Here is a 20451-nt window from a genome sequence, read left to right as displayed (position 1 = left end):
CTTGCAAATGTATTCACCCCCTTGCCATTTTTCCTATTTTGTTGCATTGCCACCTGGATTTAAAATTGATTTTTGGGGGTTTGTATAATTTGATTTACACAACATTCCTTCCACTTTGAAGTTGCAAAATATTTTTTATTGTGATACATACAAGAAATAAGACAAAAAAACCCCCAAACATTCAAAACATTTTGCACAACTATTCACTTAGCCAAAGTCAATACTTTGAAGAGCCACATTTTGCAGCAATTACAAATGCAAGTGTCTTGGGGTACATCTCTATAACCTTGGCACATCTAGCCACTGGGATTTTTGCCCATTCTTTAAGGCAAAACTGCTCCAGCTCCTTCAAGTTGGATGGGTTTCACTGGTGTTCAGCAATCTTTAAGTCATGCAACAGATTCTCACTTGGATTGAGGTATGGGCTTTGACTAGGCAATTTCAAGACATTTAAAGGTTTCCTCTTAAACCACTGGAGTTTTGCTTTAACCGTATCCTTAGGGTCATTGTCCTGCTGGAAGGTAAACCTCTGTCCCAGTCTCAAATCTCTGGCAGACTGAAACATGTTTCCCTCAAGAATTTCCCTGTTAGTGGCATCCATCATTCCTTCAATTCTGACCAATTTGCCAGTCCCTGCCGATGAAAAACATCCCCATCATACCAGAGTACCTTATTCCATTTGTTTGAGCAGTTTTCCACATGCCTTTTGGAGAACAGCAAACATGCTTGCTTATTTTTTTCTGGCCACTCTTCCATGAAGGCCAGCTCTGTGGACAGCTTAAAGTGGTCCTATGGATAGATACACAAATCTCCACTGTGGGGCTTTGCAGCTCCTTTTGGGTTATCATTGGTCTCTTTGTTGCCTCTCTGATTAATGCCCTCTTTGCCTGGTCCATGAGTATTGGTGGGTGGCCCTCTCTTGGCAGGTTTGTTGTGGTGCCATATCCTTTCCATTTTTAAATAATGGATTTAATGGTGCTCTGTGGGATGTTCAAAGTTTGGGATAGTTTTTTTATAACACAACCATGATCTGTTCTTTTCCACAACTTTGGCCCTGACCTGTTTGGAGAGCTCCTTGGTCTTCATGGTGCAGCTTGCTTGGCGCTGCCCTTTGCTCAGTGGTGTTGCAGAGTCTGGGGCCTTTCAGGACCGGTGTATATATAATGTGATCATGTGACACTTATATTGCACACAGGCGGTCTTTATTTTACTAAATATGTGACTTCTGAAGGTAATTGGTTGCTCCAGATCTTATGCAGGGGCTTCATAGCAAAGGGGGTAATTACATATGCATGCACCACTTTTCCATTTTCTTTTTTATAATTATTTAAAACAAGTTATTTTCTTGATTTCATCATTTTGGATTATTTTGTGTATGTCTATTACATGCAATCCAAATAAAAATTATTTTAATTCCAGGTGATAATGCAAAAAAATAGGAAATAACGCAAAGGGGGTGGATACTTTTGCAAGCCACTGTACTTTATCCTCCAGCACTGTGAATGTTTAATGGGTGTGTTCAAAGACATGAGAAGTTAGAATTGTTTGTCTATTGTTGTGACTTGGATGAGGATCAGATAACATTTTATAGCAAATTACTGCAGAAAACCACTTAAATCCCAGGGGTTCACATACTTTTTTTCTGCCACCGTATATATACATATGCATTCACTGGCCACATTATTATGTACACCTGTTCAACTGCTTGGTAACACAAGTATCTCATTAGCCAATCACATGGCAGGAACTCGATGCATTTAGGCATGTAGAAATAGTCAAGATAATCTAATGAAGTTTAAACCGAGCATCAGAATAGGGAAGAAATTTGATTTAAGTAACTTTGAAGTGGCATGGTTCTTGGTGCTAGATGGGCTGGTCTGAGTAATTCAGAAACTGCTAATCTGCTGGGATTTGCATGTGCAATCATCTCTAGAGTTTACAGAAAATGGTCCTCAAAATATAAATATGCAGTGAGCTGCAGTTCTCTGTGCAAAAATGCCTTGTTGATGCCAGAGGAGATGGAGGTGTAATGGTGTGGGGAATATTTTCTTGGCAGTGTTGCTATCATGTCAATATGGACCAAACTCTCTAAGGAAGGTTTCCAGCACCTTGTTGAATGTATGCTAGGAATTAAGGCAATTCTGAAGACAAAAAGGGGTCCAACATTTGCACATTCAGACCCAGATTTTCGGCTGATAGTCCAGTCCTTAAACACTTGAACAATGAGTCACTCTTGAACATTTAACGAATTCTGCTGTTTTGATGATACTCGCTCCATGGCTCGCGCCAAAAATCATCCCATGTTCAAAGGCTGTTAAATCGCGTTGTTTACCCATATCTTCAGAAAAAAAAATCACTTCTACTTTCGCGGTAAACAACCTGCTTCCCTATTTATAATGGTCTGGCCCTCTAGCAACTTCAGCGCGAAATTATAGCTAATTTGCCTTCAAACGTCAGGTGGTCATAAAAAACTGGCCACTTAATGTATATATAATGCTTTCTGGATGTACAAGCCAAAAAAGAGGTGTTCTGGCATCAACAGCATGCCTATTTCATGATCTTCAGCAAAAGGTAGTTAGCAGACTGGTGTACTATAACCAAGCCTGGTTAAAATAAGTAGTAAGCAGGTTGGCTGTGCTCCATCTACAGTATGTATCTCAATTTTGACTGGAGTGTACCTTTAAGAACAATTTAGAGCATCTAAATATTAGGAGGAAAAGCTGCTGTTGTGCCAAAGGAAAATAATGAGTGTGGTTGTTTTTACATAAAGTACATAAAGTAAACCTGTTAGAAGCCTAACACAGCATCTGTTACATAAATACACAGCATTAGGACACAAAAAAAAAAATCACACAGAAATTGTACCAGTATCATTTTATAATGGGAATCTCCCTATCTAGAAATTCTGCCATAGTGTACATCCATCACTGCAATGACCCCTCTGCAGATCTCTCCTACACATTGACTTCTATGAGGCCAGCCAGGAAAGGCAGACTTGCAGTGCTGGATGTCAACAAACAATGGAGCACTGGTGGAATCGTTTAGGATAAGTGTACAGATGTTCCTCGCTTACCGACTTACCTGTTTTGCGACCAGTCGCACTTACGACGGACCGCTGATCGACCTCCGACCTTGCGCGTCAGCGTGTCGTATCGCCGGCGGAAGTGGTGTCCTCCGATCTTCACTGCGGGTCCCGCTCGGTACTGTACATCGGCAGCGCTATACAGTACTGTACTTATGCAGTACAGTACTGTATAGAGTTCCTCACTTAACGACCAATCCGTTTAACGACCTGGTCGTAGGAACGTAACTCGGTCGTTAAGTGAGGAATACCTGTATGTCTAAAAGTGCACTTATTCTTTAAAGTATAGCTAAAGACAAAACCTTTCTTTCATTCACATAGAGTGGAAGAGGATTACAACTTCTCAGTTTTGTTTTTTATTTCTGTGTCTCTTGGATATTTCCCTGAAACCTCCTGTCTTGTAGACTCAACAGAAAGTCTGAGGATATATTTCCAATGCGAGGGAATAAATGCCTCCATGGGAATATAAGAACCTGAAAATGCATACTTAAAAATAACAGTTAAATATGCAATTTTATAGTTTCCTTCATTTTAACATTTCAAATTTTTTTTATTCTGCAATTTTTCAGACAACCAGTCCATTTGCCCAACAAGCCAAAATGGATGACACTTTAACTGCTTAAAGACCAGGTGTTTAGACCCCCTTCCCGGCCAGGCCATTTTTCAGTAATCAGCGCTGCGGTACTTTGACTGACATTTATTCCGTCATGCAAAGCTGTACTGAAATGAATTTTATACCATTTTTTGGGGACAGATAGAGCTTTCTTTTGATGGTATTTAATCACCACTGCGGTTTTTATTTTTTACTATAATTAGGAAAAGTTTATGAAATTTTTTTTTTTTTTTACATTATGTTAGGAAACATTTATTATTACCCAGTTGTTTGGTCAAATATAAAAGACGGGGGTCATGTCGGGTAAATAGACACCAAACATGTCAAGCTTTAAAATTGCGCGCACCCGCGAAATCGCAAAAAAACTACCATACCCAAAATTGACCATAGGCGACGCTTTAAAAGCTCTTGCCGCTCTACAGTTTAGTGTTATCAGTGATTGATGGCCCTAGAATGATTGCTCTCACTGTGACGTTCGCGGCGATATGTAACATGTGCGGCGTAATGGGCGCAATCATCATTTTTTTCACGTATGCGCCACCGACGCATGTTTGCAAAAAAGGGTGGGGGCTTAAACATTTTTGTTTTTTTTATTCTTTTTTATGTTTAACAAAATTTTTTTGGGGGAAACTTTAATTTTTTCCCCCACTAAACTCTATTGCTATCACATACGGGGGCTAATAAAACCCAAGACCCCTAATGTCACCTAGGACCTCCCAAAAGAAGCTGATGAAGCAGAGATCTGCTCCATCAGCTTCTTTCCAGCTTCTGAAGCTGGAGAGTGACACAAGAATGCGGAAGTGATGTAAAATACAACACTTCCGCATTCTTGTAGAGGAGAGGGGACCGGAGGGAGCTCGTGTACCGATCTCCCTCTGATCCCCTGTGACACAGGCACCATGCTGATCCCGGGCGTCCCGCTTGGACACACCGATCGTTACGCGATACAAGCGATTCGCCGGCTCTATAGCCGGGGGATTGCTTGTATATTAACAGGCATCGCTGCCTGTTTTTAAATATCGGGCATTTCCCGCTCGCACGTGCAGGGGGCGTGTCTGAGCGGACGTCTAAAGACACCCGCTCAGATCTACGGAGCTCCCGGCCGGCCGTTTTTTTTACAACGGCCCGGCCCGGAGGTAGTTAAACATTACAAAGAAATTGGGTTAAAATCATATACCGAAAAAACACATTTTTGCACACCATCATTTAAAAACAAGTCCTTTTGGAAGCAATTGACAATAAGTCCATACTGAGCAACTCCACTCTGAGAAAACAGCTCTATACAAGTCTTTAAAGGCTAATTGTGCAGGCACAGGCAGTGGCAGAGAAGACATCGACACGAGGGTGCAAACAAATGCCCTTTTATGTTAAGTAAAGGTGGTGGAGGTGGAATATCATTAGTGTAGGTCAGGAGGGCACAGGAGGGTGTATTTTTAATGAAACTGCATTTACCCTTTAATAGTGTTACTTTGGACCAAAAGAAAACATTGTATTCTTATGTTTATCAACACAAAATATAGGTGGTTGCTGGTACCATGCCTACTGAAGTTACTAAATGACTACCGGTATTTTTTTTTTATTATTGCAAATTGTGGCTGTTGCAATGATTATTCAAGCAGCTGCTACTCTGGACTGGCTCCTACCTGCAGAGTGAGATCTTAACTGTCAGAGGCACGAACTGTGTTTATCAGCTTCACTGTGGTCCACAGGTGATATTAGGAGTATAATTAGGCCCCTAATGTCTCCTTAAAAAAGCCCTTTCACCAGCAATATGCTCTCACATAGGGGGCATCAGCCAAAATTCTTTAACCTCTTGCCGTCCGCCCTCAATACTGGAGGTTGAGGCAAGGGGCTATCAGCCAAATAAATAAATAAATATCCTTAGATCTTTATAGCCAGAGACCAGAGAAGCAGGGAGCCCGCTAGCTGTTTAGGCGAGGATAACATTTAATTTATTTTTAGCACCTAAACAAATACAAGCAGTTCACTTGTAACGTTAACCTCCATAACTTCCCCAGCTCCCCTTGAATTGCAGAGGAAAATTTCAGTTTAAAGAGAAAGAGCAAATAATACGTAAGCAGCAATTTTTAATTTTAAAATTATTATATATGAATGAGACGGTGTAACAAATTTAAAGTAAGTGTTATCCCAATCTGGCTACAAAAGTGGAAATACACTGGTAACGTCCCTCTGCTGCAACAGCAGCATGAGAAATAGCTTTTGTTATCAGCATTAAGCTGCAGAAGGAGATAGAAGAGCCATTCCAGAGGAAATAAAATACAAAAGTGATGGGAGATATGGCTATACATGACCAGCAGAGGTAGCATTTGTATAATAAACAGTGTCATTTCAGATTATTACAAGCACCCATTTACAACTAGTGCACTTTGAGCAAGACCTATGAACCAATAGATAAGCAGAATATGTTTTATTAATGTTAAGATCTCTTCCTATTTCTGCACCAACACAAAAGGGACAATACAATAAAAAAAATAAACTTCCTACCCAGAAGACAGGTTATCAGGTGTCATTTGGGGGTGCAGTATTTCTGCCAAGTACAAGTCAATACCGAAAATGTAGTTACCTTGGGGGTTGAAAAAAGTAAACCCGTGCCTTCATGTTTTACTATTGCGCTGTTGCCTGGAATATCCCTTGCCAGTACTGGAATTTCAAGATCCATTGCCTGGAAAAAAAGTAAAAAGCCACTGAGGACTGAATTTCATTATTCACTCATTTATAAATGGATGTTTTTTTTTGTGCTTTGTGTATGGTAAATGAAGTTGTAGCAGCAACATTTTCACGTTATTTTTCATTTGCACATGCCCCCAAAATGCAAGTATACACGATTTCTTGTTAAAATGACAGAACTAATATCATTGTCATGACATTAAAGTCGACGAAAACTAACTGAAAGCAGAACTAAACTTTTGGGCAAGCTTTTGCCTGAATCTGCAAGTGTGCACACAATATTTGTTTAGTATGGCACATTTTCCTTGCAAAATGCACCCCAGTGATGTGATGCCCCCCCCCTCAGTCCTATTCCAGATCCACATTTTTCAGCCGTCTTGAAAGGCTGGGCCAGTATGATGCAACTCCTGCACAAGTGCACACCAGTTACGTTGGCTACTCTTGGCAGCCGTAAGATGTTGGGACTTTACACTGAACTGCATGTGTGTGGTTGTCTATACCAGTGCTCCCCAACCTTTTTATCGCCGCGGACCGGTCAACGTTTAATAATTTTACCGTGGTCCGGGAGGGGAGGTGAGTCACAGGACCCGCCCCCTCACTGTGAAGCCCGTCGGCAGTGCGGGGCCCCGGTGTTCGAACACCGGGACCCTGCACTGCCCCATATTGCAGGACCGGACCGCACTGAGACTGTGCGGCCCGGTACCATTTGATCCGCGGACCGGTACCGGTCCGCGGACCGGGGGTTGGGGACCACTGGTCTATACAACCTGCAAATAATTGCTAGCAGGCAGGAGAAAAGAAAGATTTTATGTCAGAAGAGACAACCAGATCTCTTCTACCATAAATGTTTATCTGCTAGCAAGTTTGTAAAGCTACCAAAGCAACATGTATCAAACCAATGCCATTTTTGTTTTCACCTTTTTCATCCTTTGTTGCATGTCAGCGGTGCTGATCTCCTGCCTCCCCTTCAGAGCTATGTCCTGTGCACATGAATACGCTCTAGGGATGGGTGCATAGTAATTATGATGATGGGTTTCTTAATAACACTGTATAATGCTTGTTTGATGTGTGTTGAGACAGCCACCTGTTATTCTTGAGGTGTAAAGGTCTTTGTTTAGGCACTTCCAGTTAGGAGGGTAACCACTGTCTCTCAATTGTGCGTCTGCATCGTCACTCTGCCACATGCTCCCTTGAGGAAGACTACAAGCAACTTTGTCGACACACTTGACGGGCACAATCCTCTGTTGCAACTATTAACAGGGGACCACATTGTTGCTACACACTGTCGCTCTGATCTGATCCAGGAAACATATCTACTCTGCACTAAGTCCTGTACAATGCAGCCAATCCAACACAGGTTCTGGCACACTCTGGGCTTGTCCATGCTGACTTCCATAAGCATAAAATAATGCCAAAGCTGCATTCTAATCTTTCACAATAAACTTTATTGACAACATGTCAACATGTCAACATTTCCACATGTTGTAGCCCAAAGTGGAATTCCAGCAATGACCTCTTTTTAGGGGTGTTCAGATACCAAGTACTGTACTCGGTACAAGTACATGTACAGATATGTTTCTAGCTTCAAGACTAACCTAGAGAAAAATTCAAAAGTTAGGAGGCAGCTGTCATTTTTAAGTAGCATACAGAGCTCCTGGGATTTGTGCATCCCTGTTTTATTGTATGATTTGGTTGTAATAAATAAGTATAAGGGACGCACTGATACCATTTTTTCCAGACCAAGTACTGATACTAGTCAGAATACATTTTTGTTTATTGTCATGTGACAGTGTTTCTAAAACAATACAGACAAATGATTTCAAGACAGTGGTGGAGCACCAGAGCCCGGTCCCAGCTGCAACCCTGGTAGCTCTCGTAAAAATGCCAAGTATCCACACTGGTATCTGAACATCAGTATCTTTTTTGCAAACATACACTGATCCATTCAGCTTGTCTTGATGTAAGTATCCATATCTAATAACCAGAAGACCGCTAGGATGCTGAAAATCACTTTAGTAGTCCACACTACTACATAGTGATAGCCATTATCTTCCGGGTGCTGCTTCACCGGATTCCCTTCTGCATATTGGACACACAGGATAACTCACTCGGCACTGCCGCTATTCAGATACAGCCTTGTATATTGTTTTCAGTGAATACACGACGCTCTCTGAATGGTAGTGGTGCTAAGCAAGCAACTTATTGTGCTCAGTGTGTGCAGAGTGTAAGCCGCTGCAGGAGCACCCAGAACATTGCATCTATCACTGTATGTAGCATGGACTACTACAGTGATTTTAAGCTTCCCCAGCAGCCCTTTGGATATCAGATATGGATACTTACATTAAGCCAAGCTGGAGCAATGTAAGTTTGCAAAAATGATCATTGCTGGAGTCCTGGTTTAATCAAGACAGATTCATTCATCAATGATAACCATGTACCTAGTCTAAAGGTGAAATATTTTGGACAACACAACTAAGAAAATGGCTTCTGTTAAGCAGATAACATACAGTTAGTAAACCACTAATAAAAAATAAACCTCTGTATTTCTAATGACAGTTTAGGGCTTGTTCACACAATTACTCCTGACCTCTGCACACTACATTACATACTCCTGAGCCCTGCACTCTGCATTTTATACTACTGACCTCTGAACTCATCATTACTTACTCATGACCCCTACACTGTGCATTAATTACTACTAGGGATGCACCGATACCAAGTACAGTACTTGGTACAAGTACATGTACCGATACTTTTGAGCTCCAAGACTAGACTAGAGAAAAATTCAAAAATTAGGAGGCAGCTGTCATTTGTAAGGAGCACACGGAGCTCCTGGGATTTGTACATCTCTGTTTTAATGTACGATTTTGTTTTTATAAATATAAATAAAGGGATGCACCGATACCAGTTTTGCCCAAGTACCTCTAAGTACTGATACATTTTTGTTTATTGTCATGTGACAGTTTTTCTAAAACAATACAGACTACTGATTTCAGGACAGTGGTGGAGCGCCAGAGCCAGGTCCCAGCTGCAACCGCTGCAACCCTGGTAGTTCTCATGAAAATGCCAAGTATCTGCACTGGTACTCGAAAAGTATCTGTGCATCCCTAATTACTACTAACTGCTGAACTCTGCTTTACTTACTACAGACCTCTGAACTCTACTTCACTTACTACTCACCATGAACTCTAAATTACTTAGTACTGACCTCTGACTTCTGCATTACTTGCTACTGACTCCTGAACTGCTATTTCCTTAAACAATGGAGCTGCACCCTGGTGATCTTTGATTTCTTCAGTGTTTAAGTAGATGTTCACCTCTTCAGGGTTGTCTTACCCTGGTCTACAGCAATCATGTGCTTTGGATCATGAGCATATAGTCAGGAAGTGGCTGAAAAAGGTTAGAGGAGATCTGCAATACTGAGAAGCAAAAAAAAAAACCCCATTAACACAGTTCAGTTTATGTGATATAAAATACAGCAGGTATTAAGGATACATGGTGCTTTAGGAAAATAAATGCCATACACTTAGGGAAAAAACCTACTTTAAAGGCTTATGCCTATAATGTGAAAAACTACCAATGACTGATATAGAGTGTGATGAAAGTTTTACTTGCTGAGCAACTCTTCATATGTGATTAACAGCTTTCAAACAGTCATTTAGTATCCGCACTACAGCAGATGATGTCTTTTAGTTCAGAATCTGTACAGGAGATGACCAAAGTCCCACTCACATTTTAGTTTTGGAAATGTACCATACTTTTATGTCCTGCACACTGATTTAGGTTCCCTGCTGGACTCAAAAATCACCAGCAGATGCTACGGCAGTAAACCTACATACTGCTAATTATTTCAAAGCAAGGATCTTACGGGCTGGATTCAGCAAAGTGGACTGAGTGGCTAAAAGAGCTGCTGGACTTATTGATCTTTCGTTATCAATGTGAAACATTTGGCATTTAAAAGACGCTAAAAGTATTATCAGCTTGTGTGGTATCATCTAGCATTCTTCTACCTGGCAGCAGGAAGGCAGTGCTCAATTTAATTTCTATTTCTGTACAGTTCTGTACCTCATTTTTGGGAGCATCTCCATGGCAACTAATATTTTACAACATTTAGAAAGTTTTTTTTCTTGTTATTAAAAAGAGAAACAGTTGATTAAAAAAAAAGAAAAGTTTTTTAAATTAAAATAAATCTAATAATAACAAAAACAAATTTTTTAAAGTCCCCCGCCCCCGTGATTCATAGAAAATTGCAACTACCACCATTTTATTTTATAGGGTCTTGGCATTCAGAAAATATATAATTTTGGGGGGTTTTAAGTCATTTTCAGGCCTAAAATGTGGAATATAACATGGGTGCAAACAAATTTTAAAAAAGGCCTCAGGCATGAAGGGGTTAAGCACTTCACAGCAGGGGTCGTCAAGCTTTGAGTGAGGGATAATTGCTGCTGTTACAAGTAGCAAATGGCCCAAGCCAACAGTGGCCTGATTTACTTAGGGGTATGAGAATAGCAATGAAAATCAGCAAAGTGAAGTAACTCATGGCAAACAAAGATCATTTCTTTGATCGGGCAAAGATGTGTGCACCTTGGATGCTATGAGTTATTGCATGCTGAAATTTGCTATTTGCAAAACTGACATCCATGGGCTTAGTCAATAACAAACACAGCATACTTTATGGGACAGTAATTAAGTTTAAGCATCTCAATATTAATTATGAAATTATATCTTCCCTCATTCTGGGGAAAATGCAGCCTTTCTAGTTCAAATTACCTCAGACCGCCCATAATTGTGTTCAGGCATCCTCAAATTCCAGATATCTGCTTACCTGGTCCCTTTGATCATTTATAGCCCTTACTATACTACACTATACTATACTTACTATACTACACTATTACTTACTATACTACACTATTACTTGAGTTGTACATTCAGACCTCCCTTTATGGCTGGTTGAATTGAAAAGGCCTGTTTATTTAGTATTTATTGTAAAACATAATGAAAAATAAACAGACGATCAGGAATGCCTGGTATCTCACGGAGACATAAACTGAAAGTTACAATCTGATCCACTTTTCATAGTGCCGACAAATTACGCAACGCTTTGCAAAGTTTCACATTCACATCAGTCCCTGCACTCAAGGAGCTTACAATCTAAGGTCCCTATCTCACATGAATACATACGAGGGCCAATTTAGACAGGAGTCAATTAACCTACCAGCATGTCTTTGGATTGTGGGAGGAAAGCAGAGTAACCGGAGGAAACCCACGCAAGCAAGGGAGAACATCCAAACTCCTTGCAGATAGTGACCTGGCTGGGATTTGAACCAGGGGCCCCCTGTGCTGCAAGGCAGAAGTTAGGAACACATAATTCCACTTCTGAGCCACCCATTATACATAAACATATCAAATTTAGAGTACACATGAAGCAAATGTCGTAACCCACAATAATCTATAGTGTTTTCAGGGCTTAACTATGAAAATTGAGAAATGGATTTATTATCATGAAATTGACAGTTTAGGAGGGGAAGAGGAGAGTATCCCAAAATGTTTAGCCCTCCTGCTCACCCTTCCTAATCGGCTTATGGGCCGGCTCAGTGACACCCCCTAGAGGGCTAACAAAAAGTGCCTGCACAGGTAGTCAGGAGCTCCTGTAACACCAAAGCTCTCATGTAACATCAGAAGAAAGGCTCTCACCATTAAAAGGAAACATCAATCTCATCAAGGACCAACCCTTTGCATTACTCTAAGGTAGCCTACTCCAGATCAATCTTTTGTGAACTGAATTGGACTCTGCTAGAATCTACCAAGACCAGGACTTTGTTAAGTACTCTTATTTTCTTCCTTTTAATTTTACTGACGTTAGATTTGTCTCTCTTTTTGTAACATCCTTTTTCTGTATATTTTTTCCGCACCACTTCTTTTATTAAAAAAAGATCTTAAAAATCGTTAAGTATATCTCTACACTCTAAATAAGAACATCTCTACACTCTAAATAACAACTTAAAGTATCATTATTCCGATGAAGAGTGCTACTGTATAGTGTCTGAAAGGACAGCGCTATCATAAGCTTTACGTTTTTGAATGTCACAGCATTTGCTGAGAACTGTGCGTGTTTCCGTTAAAACAAGTGGTGGCAGCTGTTTTGTGTGTAAAGGGTTAACTGCGGAGTTAACCAACTCAAGTGACAATCGCTCTCAGTCTGCTGGCCTGAGATTGTTGTCACACGAGCTGGGAAATCTCTGTGCAGGGTGAGGTTGTGAGTGGTATCAGCACGTTCAAAGTGACGGCTCGGCTGGTTCAGAACTGTGTACTGTCAGACCAGCGTAGCCATCATACTGTACAGTCAGAAAAACAATAATTTGCTTAAAACTGGCAGCTAATGTTCACAACAGTTAAAAGTCCCACCTAAACTTTACTGATATATACTTGTTCCCTTTTCCATATTATGAACATGCGAACAGGGTGCAAGCTGAGCATGCGATTGACTACTGAATTATACTATAAACATACTGTAGAGATCAACTTCAAAATGTAGAGCTGGCAGAGAGGAAGTCCAGGTACCAAAGTACATTTAAGGGCTTCCTACCTGTCTTTGGTACTGTTGCATCAAATATAAACCAAAAGAGTTTCCCTCGCAGGGGTCTGTGTCAAAACAAGCCAATATAATTCAGCCTCCTAGCTAGTCATGAGACATTTTTGGGTCAGCTCAGACCTGCAGGCTGTTCCAGCACAGCCTGCATGCAGTCTCTCTATCTAAAGCTGGTCATACACCAGTAGAATTTCATTTAAAAGAAAAAACAAATTAAACTGTTCACTTAATTTTCTAATAGTTAATGGGTTGAAATCAGCAATCAATGTCAACCGTAGTGACAAATAAAATCGAAGGAGCAGGATGGAAAATTGTTCTCAAACTACTAAAATTCTAACAGTGAATGTGGTTTTCCTTCGAAAAACTCCATTCATTTCTGAAATCGAATGTTAAAACAAGATCTCAAATGACATTCCACGAGTCTTTGATGGCATTATTGAATGTTCTCGTGAGATTTTCTGTATGTGTTGGCAAGCAATTACAATAATCACCTCCTCTCTCCTGTTTGGTCCAGGCCACAGAGCTCAGCTTTCCCTGAACTTTCGGGGTAGAGCAGTTTGTGTACGGGGAGCAGAGGAGCATGCACCATGGAGGCTACAGGAGGGGGGAGGAGTGTCCTTTAGTGTGGAACAATGCTAGGCAATGGATGCACGCCGGGAGTGTGCGCACAGGGGTGTCTCCATGAGACCCTGTAAGAAGGAGATACCATGGAATAGGACAGCGGCGCCATAGGGGATGGCTTAAAATGGCTCGCGGGAAGAAGATGCACATGCATAAGGGGGGAAAAAAAATTTAGGCTTTAGTGCCACTTTAAATCATGCCCTAGGTGGGGGAAAGGGTGTCGTTACTACTAAACGTACTGCTATACAGACCTACCACTAGCTCATCTTTGTGCCACAATCTAGGCAGCATGTAAACTTACTCCACAGCTCTGCCATGAACCCAAAGTGGCTGTTTGTCACAATATATTTTCCCATCAAATCGACCTCCAATCCCCTCATATGCAAACAGAACCTGCAACAAAGCTTTACAAACATTGATTGACTTTGTCAGCAAATAAGGCATCAACTACTGTATTCTGGATAGAAGAGGAGCAGCATGTGTGATGGCATTGACACATTATTAGATAATTTGTTTCAAAATGGAAAAGGGAATATGAATTTCAGCTACATTTGCACATGTTAAATCTTCTAATGCTTTACCTCGCAATCCAAATGTATTTCTGATTGTCAGTCCAAATACTACAATGGTGTGTAATGCCCAGAATCACCCAAAATGTTGGTCCTAATACTTGCATCGGATGGCAGATGCTCACATAAAGAAAATCATAACATTTAAAACAAGCTTTAATGTTTACAAAGTGTTCTTTCCAAAAGCAAAGGAAAACATTTAACGGTACATAGTTAGGGAGATTCAAAAAAGACAAGTCCATTGAGTGCAGCCAGAAAATTAATTGATAAAGAAAACAAAACCTGCATAAATAGAACTCTTAACCCACAGCTGATCCAGAAAGGCAAAAAATTGTATAATGCATGCAGAGGCGGCTCTAGAGTTTGCGAGGCCTTAGGCGAAACCTAAACATGAGGCCCCGCTCAGGCCTGTGGGGTCTCACCAGGGCTCGGAGGGGGTCTCACCAGGGCTCGGAGGGGGTCTCACCAGGGCTCGGAGGGGGTCTCACCAGGGCTCGGAGGGGGTCTCACCAGGGCTCGGAGGGGGTCTCACCAGGGCTCGGAGGGGGTCTCACCAGGGCTCGGAGGGGGTCTCACCAGGGCTCGGAGGGGGTCTCACCAGGGCTCGGAGGGGGTCTCACCAGGGCTCGGAGGGGGTCTCACCAGGGCTCGGAGGGGGTCTCACCAGGGCTCGGAGGGGGTCTCACCAGGGCTCGGAGGGGGTCTCACCAGGGCTCTTTGGCATCTCACCAGGGGCCTGAGGGGTCTCACCAGGCTAGTAAAACCACACATAGCCATGGTGGGACCCCACAGAGTCCTGGTGCTGGTGAGACTGGGCACTTTGGGGTCTCCCCTGGGCTCTGTAGGGTCTCGCCAGCCCTGGGTAAACCCCACAGAGCCTTGGTGAGACCCAGCAAAGCCCCGGGGAGACCATATAGAGCCCTGGTGGGACCCTACAGAGCCCAGGGGAGACCCCAAAGTGCCCAGTTGAGACCCCAAAGTGCCCATGGACTCTCCAGGGTCACAGGGCTCTCACCATTGCTGTAGCCTGTGAAGGCTGCCTCTCGTCAGGACTGTGCAGGGAGCGTCTCACGGGCGGGAGCGTGCAGGACGAGCCGTTGCTGACTACGCTTCCGTCCATCTGCCCCTGACGATCCACCCTCCCAGCCAGATTTAACTCCGCCCTCCCAGCCAGATTTAACTCCGCCCTCCCAGCCAGATTTAACTCCGCCCTCCCAGCCAGATTTAACTCCGCCCTCCCAGCCAGATTTAACTCCGCCCTCCCAGCCAGATTGGGATCCTCGCACAGTGGATGGGAGGGGTGAGATGGCTTCCCAGTGGCTGGGAGGTGTGGGCGGAGCTCCAGAGGACCACTGGCTGAATGGACGGACCGAGGAAACAGATAAGTTCTCAGCCCGGTCGCTGTCAAACGGAGAGTCTCCGTTTGACAGCGACAGGGCTAAGAGCTCATGACGTTACCTGGGTGTGAGGTAATGTGACAGCAGGGCAAATTAGGCGGCCGCGAGGCCCTCGGGAGCGCGAGGCCTAAGGCGACCGCCTAATTTGCCTAATTAAAGAGCCGCCTCTGAATGCATGATCCAATTTGCTCCAACAGGTAAAAAATGCCTTTCCGATTCCCTAAGGCAATCGTATATTTCCCAGATCAACAAACCTGGTGTTATTACTTATAAGCATTAATATTCAGTTATTATGATCTCTATCTCTCTCATTTTAGAAATGTCTGTGAATTCATTCAAAAGAAAAAACTGAAATATCACATGTACTTAAAGGAGAACTATGAGGTGAGTGCTTTCCACTCACCTCATAGTTCTAGCCGACCTGTGACAATGAGACTGTCACAGGTCGGCTCAGTAGATCGGGAGGTGAGCGAACACATACCGGGTTCGCTCACCTCTCGATCCTGTCACGGCTCTCTGCCGTGACAGGGGGAGGGCTGGATTCCCCTCTCCCCGCTCCGATCTGCCAGCGCTGACTGGCGGAACGGACGGGGGAGAGGGCGGGTACAGCTGGCTCTGCCTCTAGATAGGCAGAGCCAGCTGTCACTCACGCAGCTGGGCGGATCCCATCATCTACGTCGGGATCCGCTCCGGTGTCTCAGTATACCGCGAGCTGTAGCTTGCGGTATACTGAGCTTAGGGTAACAGGAGGACGCTAGTTTGTGTCCTCCCGTTACCCTAAGGAGAACTATGGGGAAAAACACTGACCCCATAGTTCTCCTTTAAGTATTCAGATCCTTTACTCAGCACTTTGTTGAAGCGCCTTTGGCAGCAATTACAGCTCCGAGTATTTTTGGGTATGGCACGACAAGCTTTGCAACCTGGATTGGGGGATTTTCTGTTACTCTTCTTTGCAAATCCTTTTAAGCCTTTCCAGTCTCCCATTTCCTTGCTGCTGAAAAACATCCCCATAGCATGATGCTGCCACCACCATGCTTCACTGTTGGGATAGTATTGCGCAGGTGATAAGCGGTGCCTGGTTTCCCCCAAACATAACGTTAAGAATTGAGGCCAAACAGTTCAATCTTGGTTTTATCAGACCAGATAAACTTGTTCCTCACAGTCTGAGAGTCCTTCACGTGCTTTTTTCAAACACCAAGCGGGCTTTCATGTGTTTCTAGCCACTCTGCCATAAAGGCCAGATCGGTGGAGGGCTGCAGTGATGGTTGACCTTCTGGAACTTTGTCCCATCTCCACACAGCATCTCTGGAGGTCGGTCAGAGTGAGCATCGGGTTTCGGTCACCTCTCAAACTAAGGTCCTTCTTCCCCTGATGGCTTAGTTTGGCTGGGTGACCAGCTCTTGGAAGAGTCCTGGTTGTTTGTGCCAAACTTCTTCTATTTAAGAATTATGGAGGCCACTGTGCTCTTGGGAACCTTCAGTGCAACAGAAATATTTTTTTTAGCCTTCCCCCAGATCTGTGCCTTGCAATAATCCTGTCTCTGAGATCTGAAAGCAGTTCATTTGACCTCATGGATGTTGCTGTGATACAGTATGCATTGCCAGCTGTGAGGCCTTCTATAGAGAGGTGTGTGCCTTTCCAAATCATGTCCAATCAATGTAATTACCACAGGTGGACTCCAATCAAGGTGTAGAAACATTTCAGCAACGATCCAGAGAAATGGGAGGTGCCTGAGCTAAATTTCAAGTGTTGTTGCAAAGGGTTTGAATACTTAAGTACATGTGCTATTTCAGTTATTTTTAATAAATTCACAGACATTTCTAAAATTCTGAATTAACTTTGTCATTATAGGGTACTGAGTGTAGATTAAGGAGAACAAAAAATGAATTTAAACAACTGTAGTATCAGGCTGCAACATAACAAAACTGAAACTTTTGAAGGGGGCCTGGATGCTTTCTGAATGCACAGTATATACATGAAAGTATTTTTCTCACTTTAGAAACTTCAGCTTGGCATTGCATCATGTTACACTATCAAAGTTATTCACAAAAGGGTGAAGAGTTTGGAGAAGGCAGGAGAAGTGAACGATCTAGGCCAAAATAGCTGAACTGGAAAGGCGCTGAATTGGAGAATATTTCCAAATCAGCTATGTTGTCCTAGATTGTTCACTTCTCCAAACTCTTCACCCTTTTGTGAATAACTTTGATAGTGTTATTGTATTTGTTGTGCCCCAAATTCATACTTTTTAGTTGCCTTTGATTTTCTCCTTCTTGTGTCCCTCCTATCAGATCTTTCCCAAACTTCCTGTTGAGGAGCACGTGCATGAGTTTGCCGAACAGCACCAGAGCACAGTGGCCCTTACAGTGCATGCATCAGCTGAACACAGCATCAAGCAGTGTGTAGGTTCAGTCTGGGCCAGGAGTGTGCGTGTCAGGGTGACTCCAGACAGACAATGCAAGGCAAAGGAGCAACCTTAGCTCCACACAACAAACTTTCCAAATCTGATTATGCAGTAAAAACTGCACAAAAAAAAGGGCACAGTGAACAATGGCAATGTAAGGTATGCAACTATATTTATTATGTTTTATCCATGGAGGGTTTAATAACACTTTAAGGGTTGCTGGGCTTTCTTTATAGCAAGCCCAGCATGGTAAAACAATGTCACATACCTGTGAGTAATTCAAAATAGTTCAGTGTTTGCAACCATATATTAAGAACAAAATATGAGATAATGCTTATTGTAACCCTTCCATCTGAATGTTAAAAGGAGAAGTATGGGTGAGTGAATTACACGCATCGCATAATTCAAGCTGACCTGTCACAGGTTGGCTCTATTGATTGGGAAGTCAGCGAAAAAACATTGCAGTCACTGACTTTCCCCATCATCTCCCTGTGGAGAGTGGTAACTGCCAGTCATCACTCCCCACAGGGATTCCCCACTCCCCTCTCCAATCCGAGAGGGGGCTGGCAGAGCCAGCCGTCAATCAGCCAGCGGGGTGGATCTCGACAGTGTTGTTGGGATTTGTCTTGGCTGCGATGCTCTCAGCATATAGCAATAGCCCCCTATATACTGAGTTTTGGGTCACCGGATATATGTCCTCTGGTAACCCTGAGGAGTCACCAGGTTGCACCATAGGCTGCCCCATAGTTCTCCTGTAATGACACCTCAGCAATACTCAAAAATAATTTTTACACATTACTTCTGTATAAATTGTCTTGTTCAGACATAAATACATAGTCTTGTTCAGACATAAATATTATAGCTCTTACCTCAAGTATTGCGGCTGACATTCCTTCGGACACTGAACTATTTACTACTGCAAAACATTTCTTTATTACGGCCTGCAGATCTCCTTGCGGAATTTCTTCAACAAGATAAACTCCTTCAACACTGACAAAATCAAAATACAGTTCCACTCAGAGGCTTTCTCACCTTTTAAGCTGGCCAACTATAAATAGTTTGTGCTAACATAAATGTATTTAAGCATGCAGTATGTTTTCTTAGTATGGTACTGTTGCTACTAGAGTGCAGTATTTTCAGATATGGTAAAAAAGCAAATAAGTGTGATACAGTAATATTTGCAACTACTGCTGCTGCCCTAATATGACTACCACTACCTAGATTAGTAGGTTGGGCCAAGTCACATTTTTTCTTATTCTTGTGTGTTTTGTATGGCTCAAAGATAGAACCACATTTTCAACTGTTTAAAAAAAAAAAAAAAACTAACTTATGGCTTTTTTTATGCACTGCCAAGATCTGGTCTTGGTAGCGAGTTTTCTGCTTTAAATACTTAAATAGCTGAATAATAACTAAACATAATTAAGTTAAATTTATTTGAAGGAAGAAATATATGAGGAAAAATAATAAGTGGTAGAAATACACATTAGGGTTTGATGTCACTTGTAAGAATGTCATTTAACATTCACACAGGAAGCCTTATATTCCGCCTTAATATCAAACATCTTTTTAATGTAACTCAAATACTTTCAGTTTACCTTGAGACACTTATTTTTCTAAATTAAACCCAAAGTAAGTACAGCTATTTTCTATTTGTCAAAGCATTCCCAAAGGATGCACTTTCAACATAAAGCTACACCATTAGATACCTATTAGATATCTAATTGGTTAAATTCAAACTATATAGGAGAGGATGATTAATATTGATTATAGCCTGTTAATGATCTAACACCAACAAGCACAGCATATTGGATACTAAAAGCAACTAACTAATAGGCCCAATTCACAAGCCTGCACATCCGTAAAAGGATCCTTATTTTTAAAAAGTGACAGTAATTTTTAGCTAAGTCCAATAAGATTTCAAAATTACCATCACATGGCTAAAATAAAGATGATATGCTTATGTTAATGCTTTGCAAATTGAGTCTAAGCTGCAAAAGTTTAACTAATAGCGCCCTGATAGAAGTAGGTATATAATTCCTGCATCAAACAGATGGATTTTCATATCTGTCCATATATGCATGTGTATGACTAATTCCTGATATATGCATGCAAATCAGTACAGAGCTAAGCAGATCAGGCCTTTATATGTCTAATTAAAGATGGAAACAAGTGCTATGTTTAGCATACTTACTTTCTGAGTTTGGCTTTGACCTCACTAGTAAAGAGTGGGTCGACCTACAAAAACAGAAGTGGGAAAATGAACCAAGATGGCATAAAAGCATAGTAACATTTAAATGGTCACTCAATAAAGCTTGATATGGTCTGGACAAGTCTCCACTTGAACTGCGAACCAATAAGGTCTGCATAATTAAAACAATTTCAAAGTGATTATACAGACTGTAGCATTTTTACTTGTCTGGGTTGCCGTTAGAGAGATTTTCCTTTTCCAACCTTTGTACCAGAAAGGACGTAAAGGAATCTCTCCAACTAT

At 42.1% G+C, this 20451-nt stretch overlaps 1 protein-coding gene across 2 annotated transcripts in view; it reads right to left on the bottom strand.

The window, feature by feature from the left end:
• GLT1D1 (glycosyltransferase 1 domain containing 1) overlaps positions 1-20451 on the bottom strand; it is an 82830-nt gene that overhangs the window by 14155 nt on the left and 48224 nt on the right. For both annotated transcript variants that reach the window (XM_018576490.1, XM_018576491.1), the window contains 3 exons: positions 20152-20195; positions 18830-18950; positions 6280-6378 (listed from right to left, as the gene is read on the bottom strand). In XM_018576490.1, the coding sequence (XP_018431992.1) occupies positions 6280-6378; positions 18830-18950; positions 20152-20195 (264 nt within the window). The remainder of the gene's footprint in view (positions 1-6279; positions 6379-18829; positions 18951-20151; positions 20196-20451) is intronic.

Source organism: Nanorana parkeri, unplaced genomic scaffold (assembly GCF_000935625.1).
Source record: "Nanorana parkeri isolate BGI_ZX_2015 unplaced genomic scaffold, ASM93562v1 scaffold68, whole genome shotgun sequence".
Classification (NCBI taxonomy): Eukaryota; Metazoa; Chordata; class Amphibia; order Anura; family Dicroglossidae; genus Nanorana; species Nanorana parkeri.
This window is presented reverse-complemented; position numbering and strand designations above follow the sequence as displayed.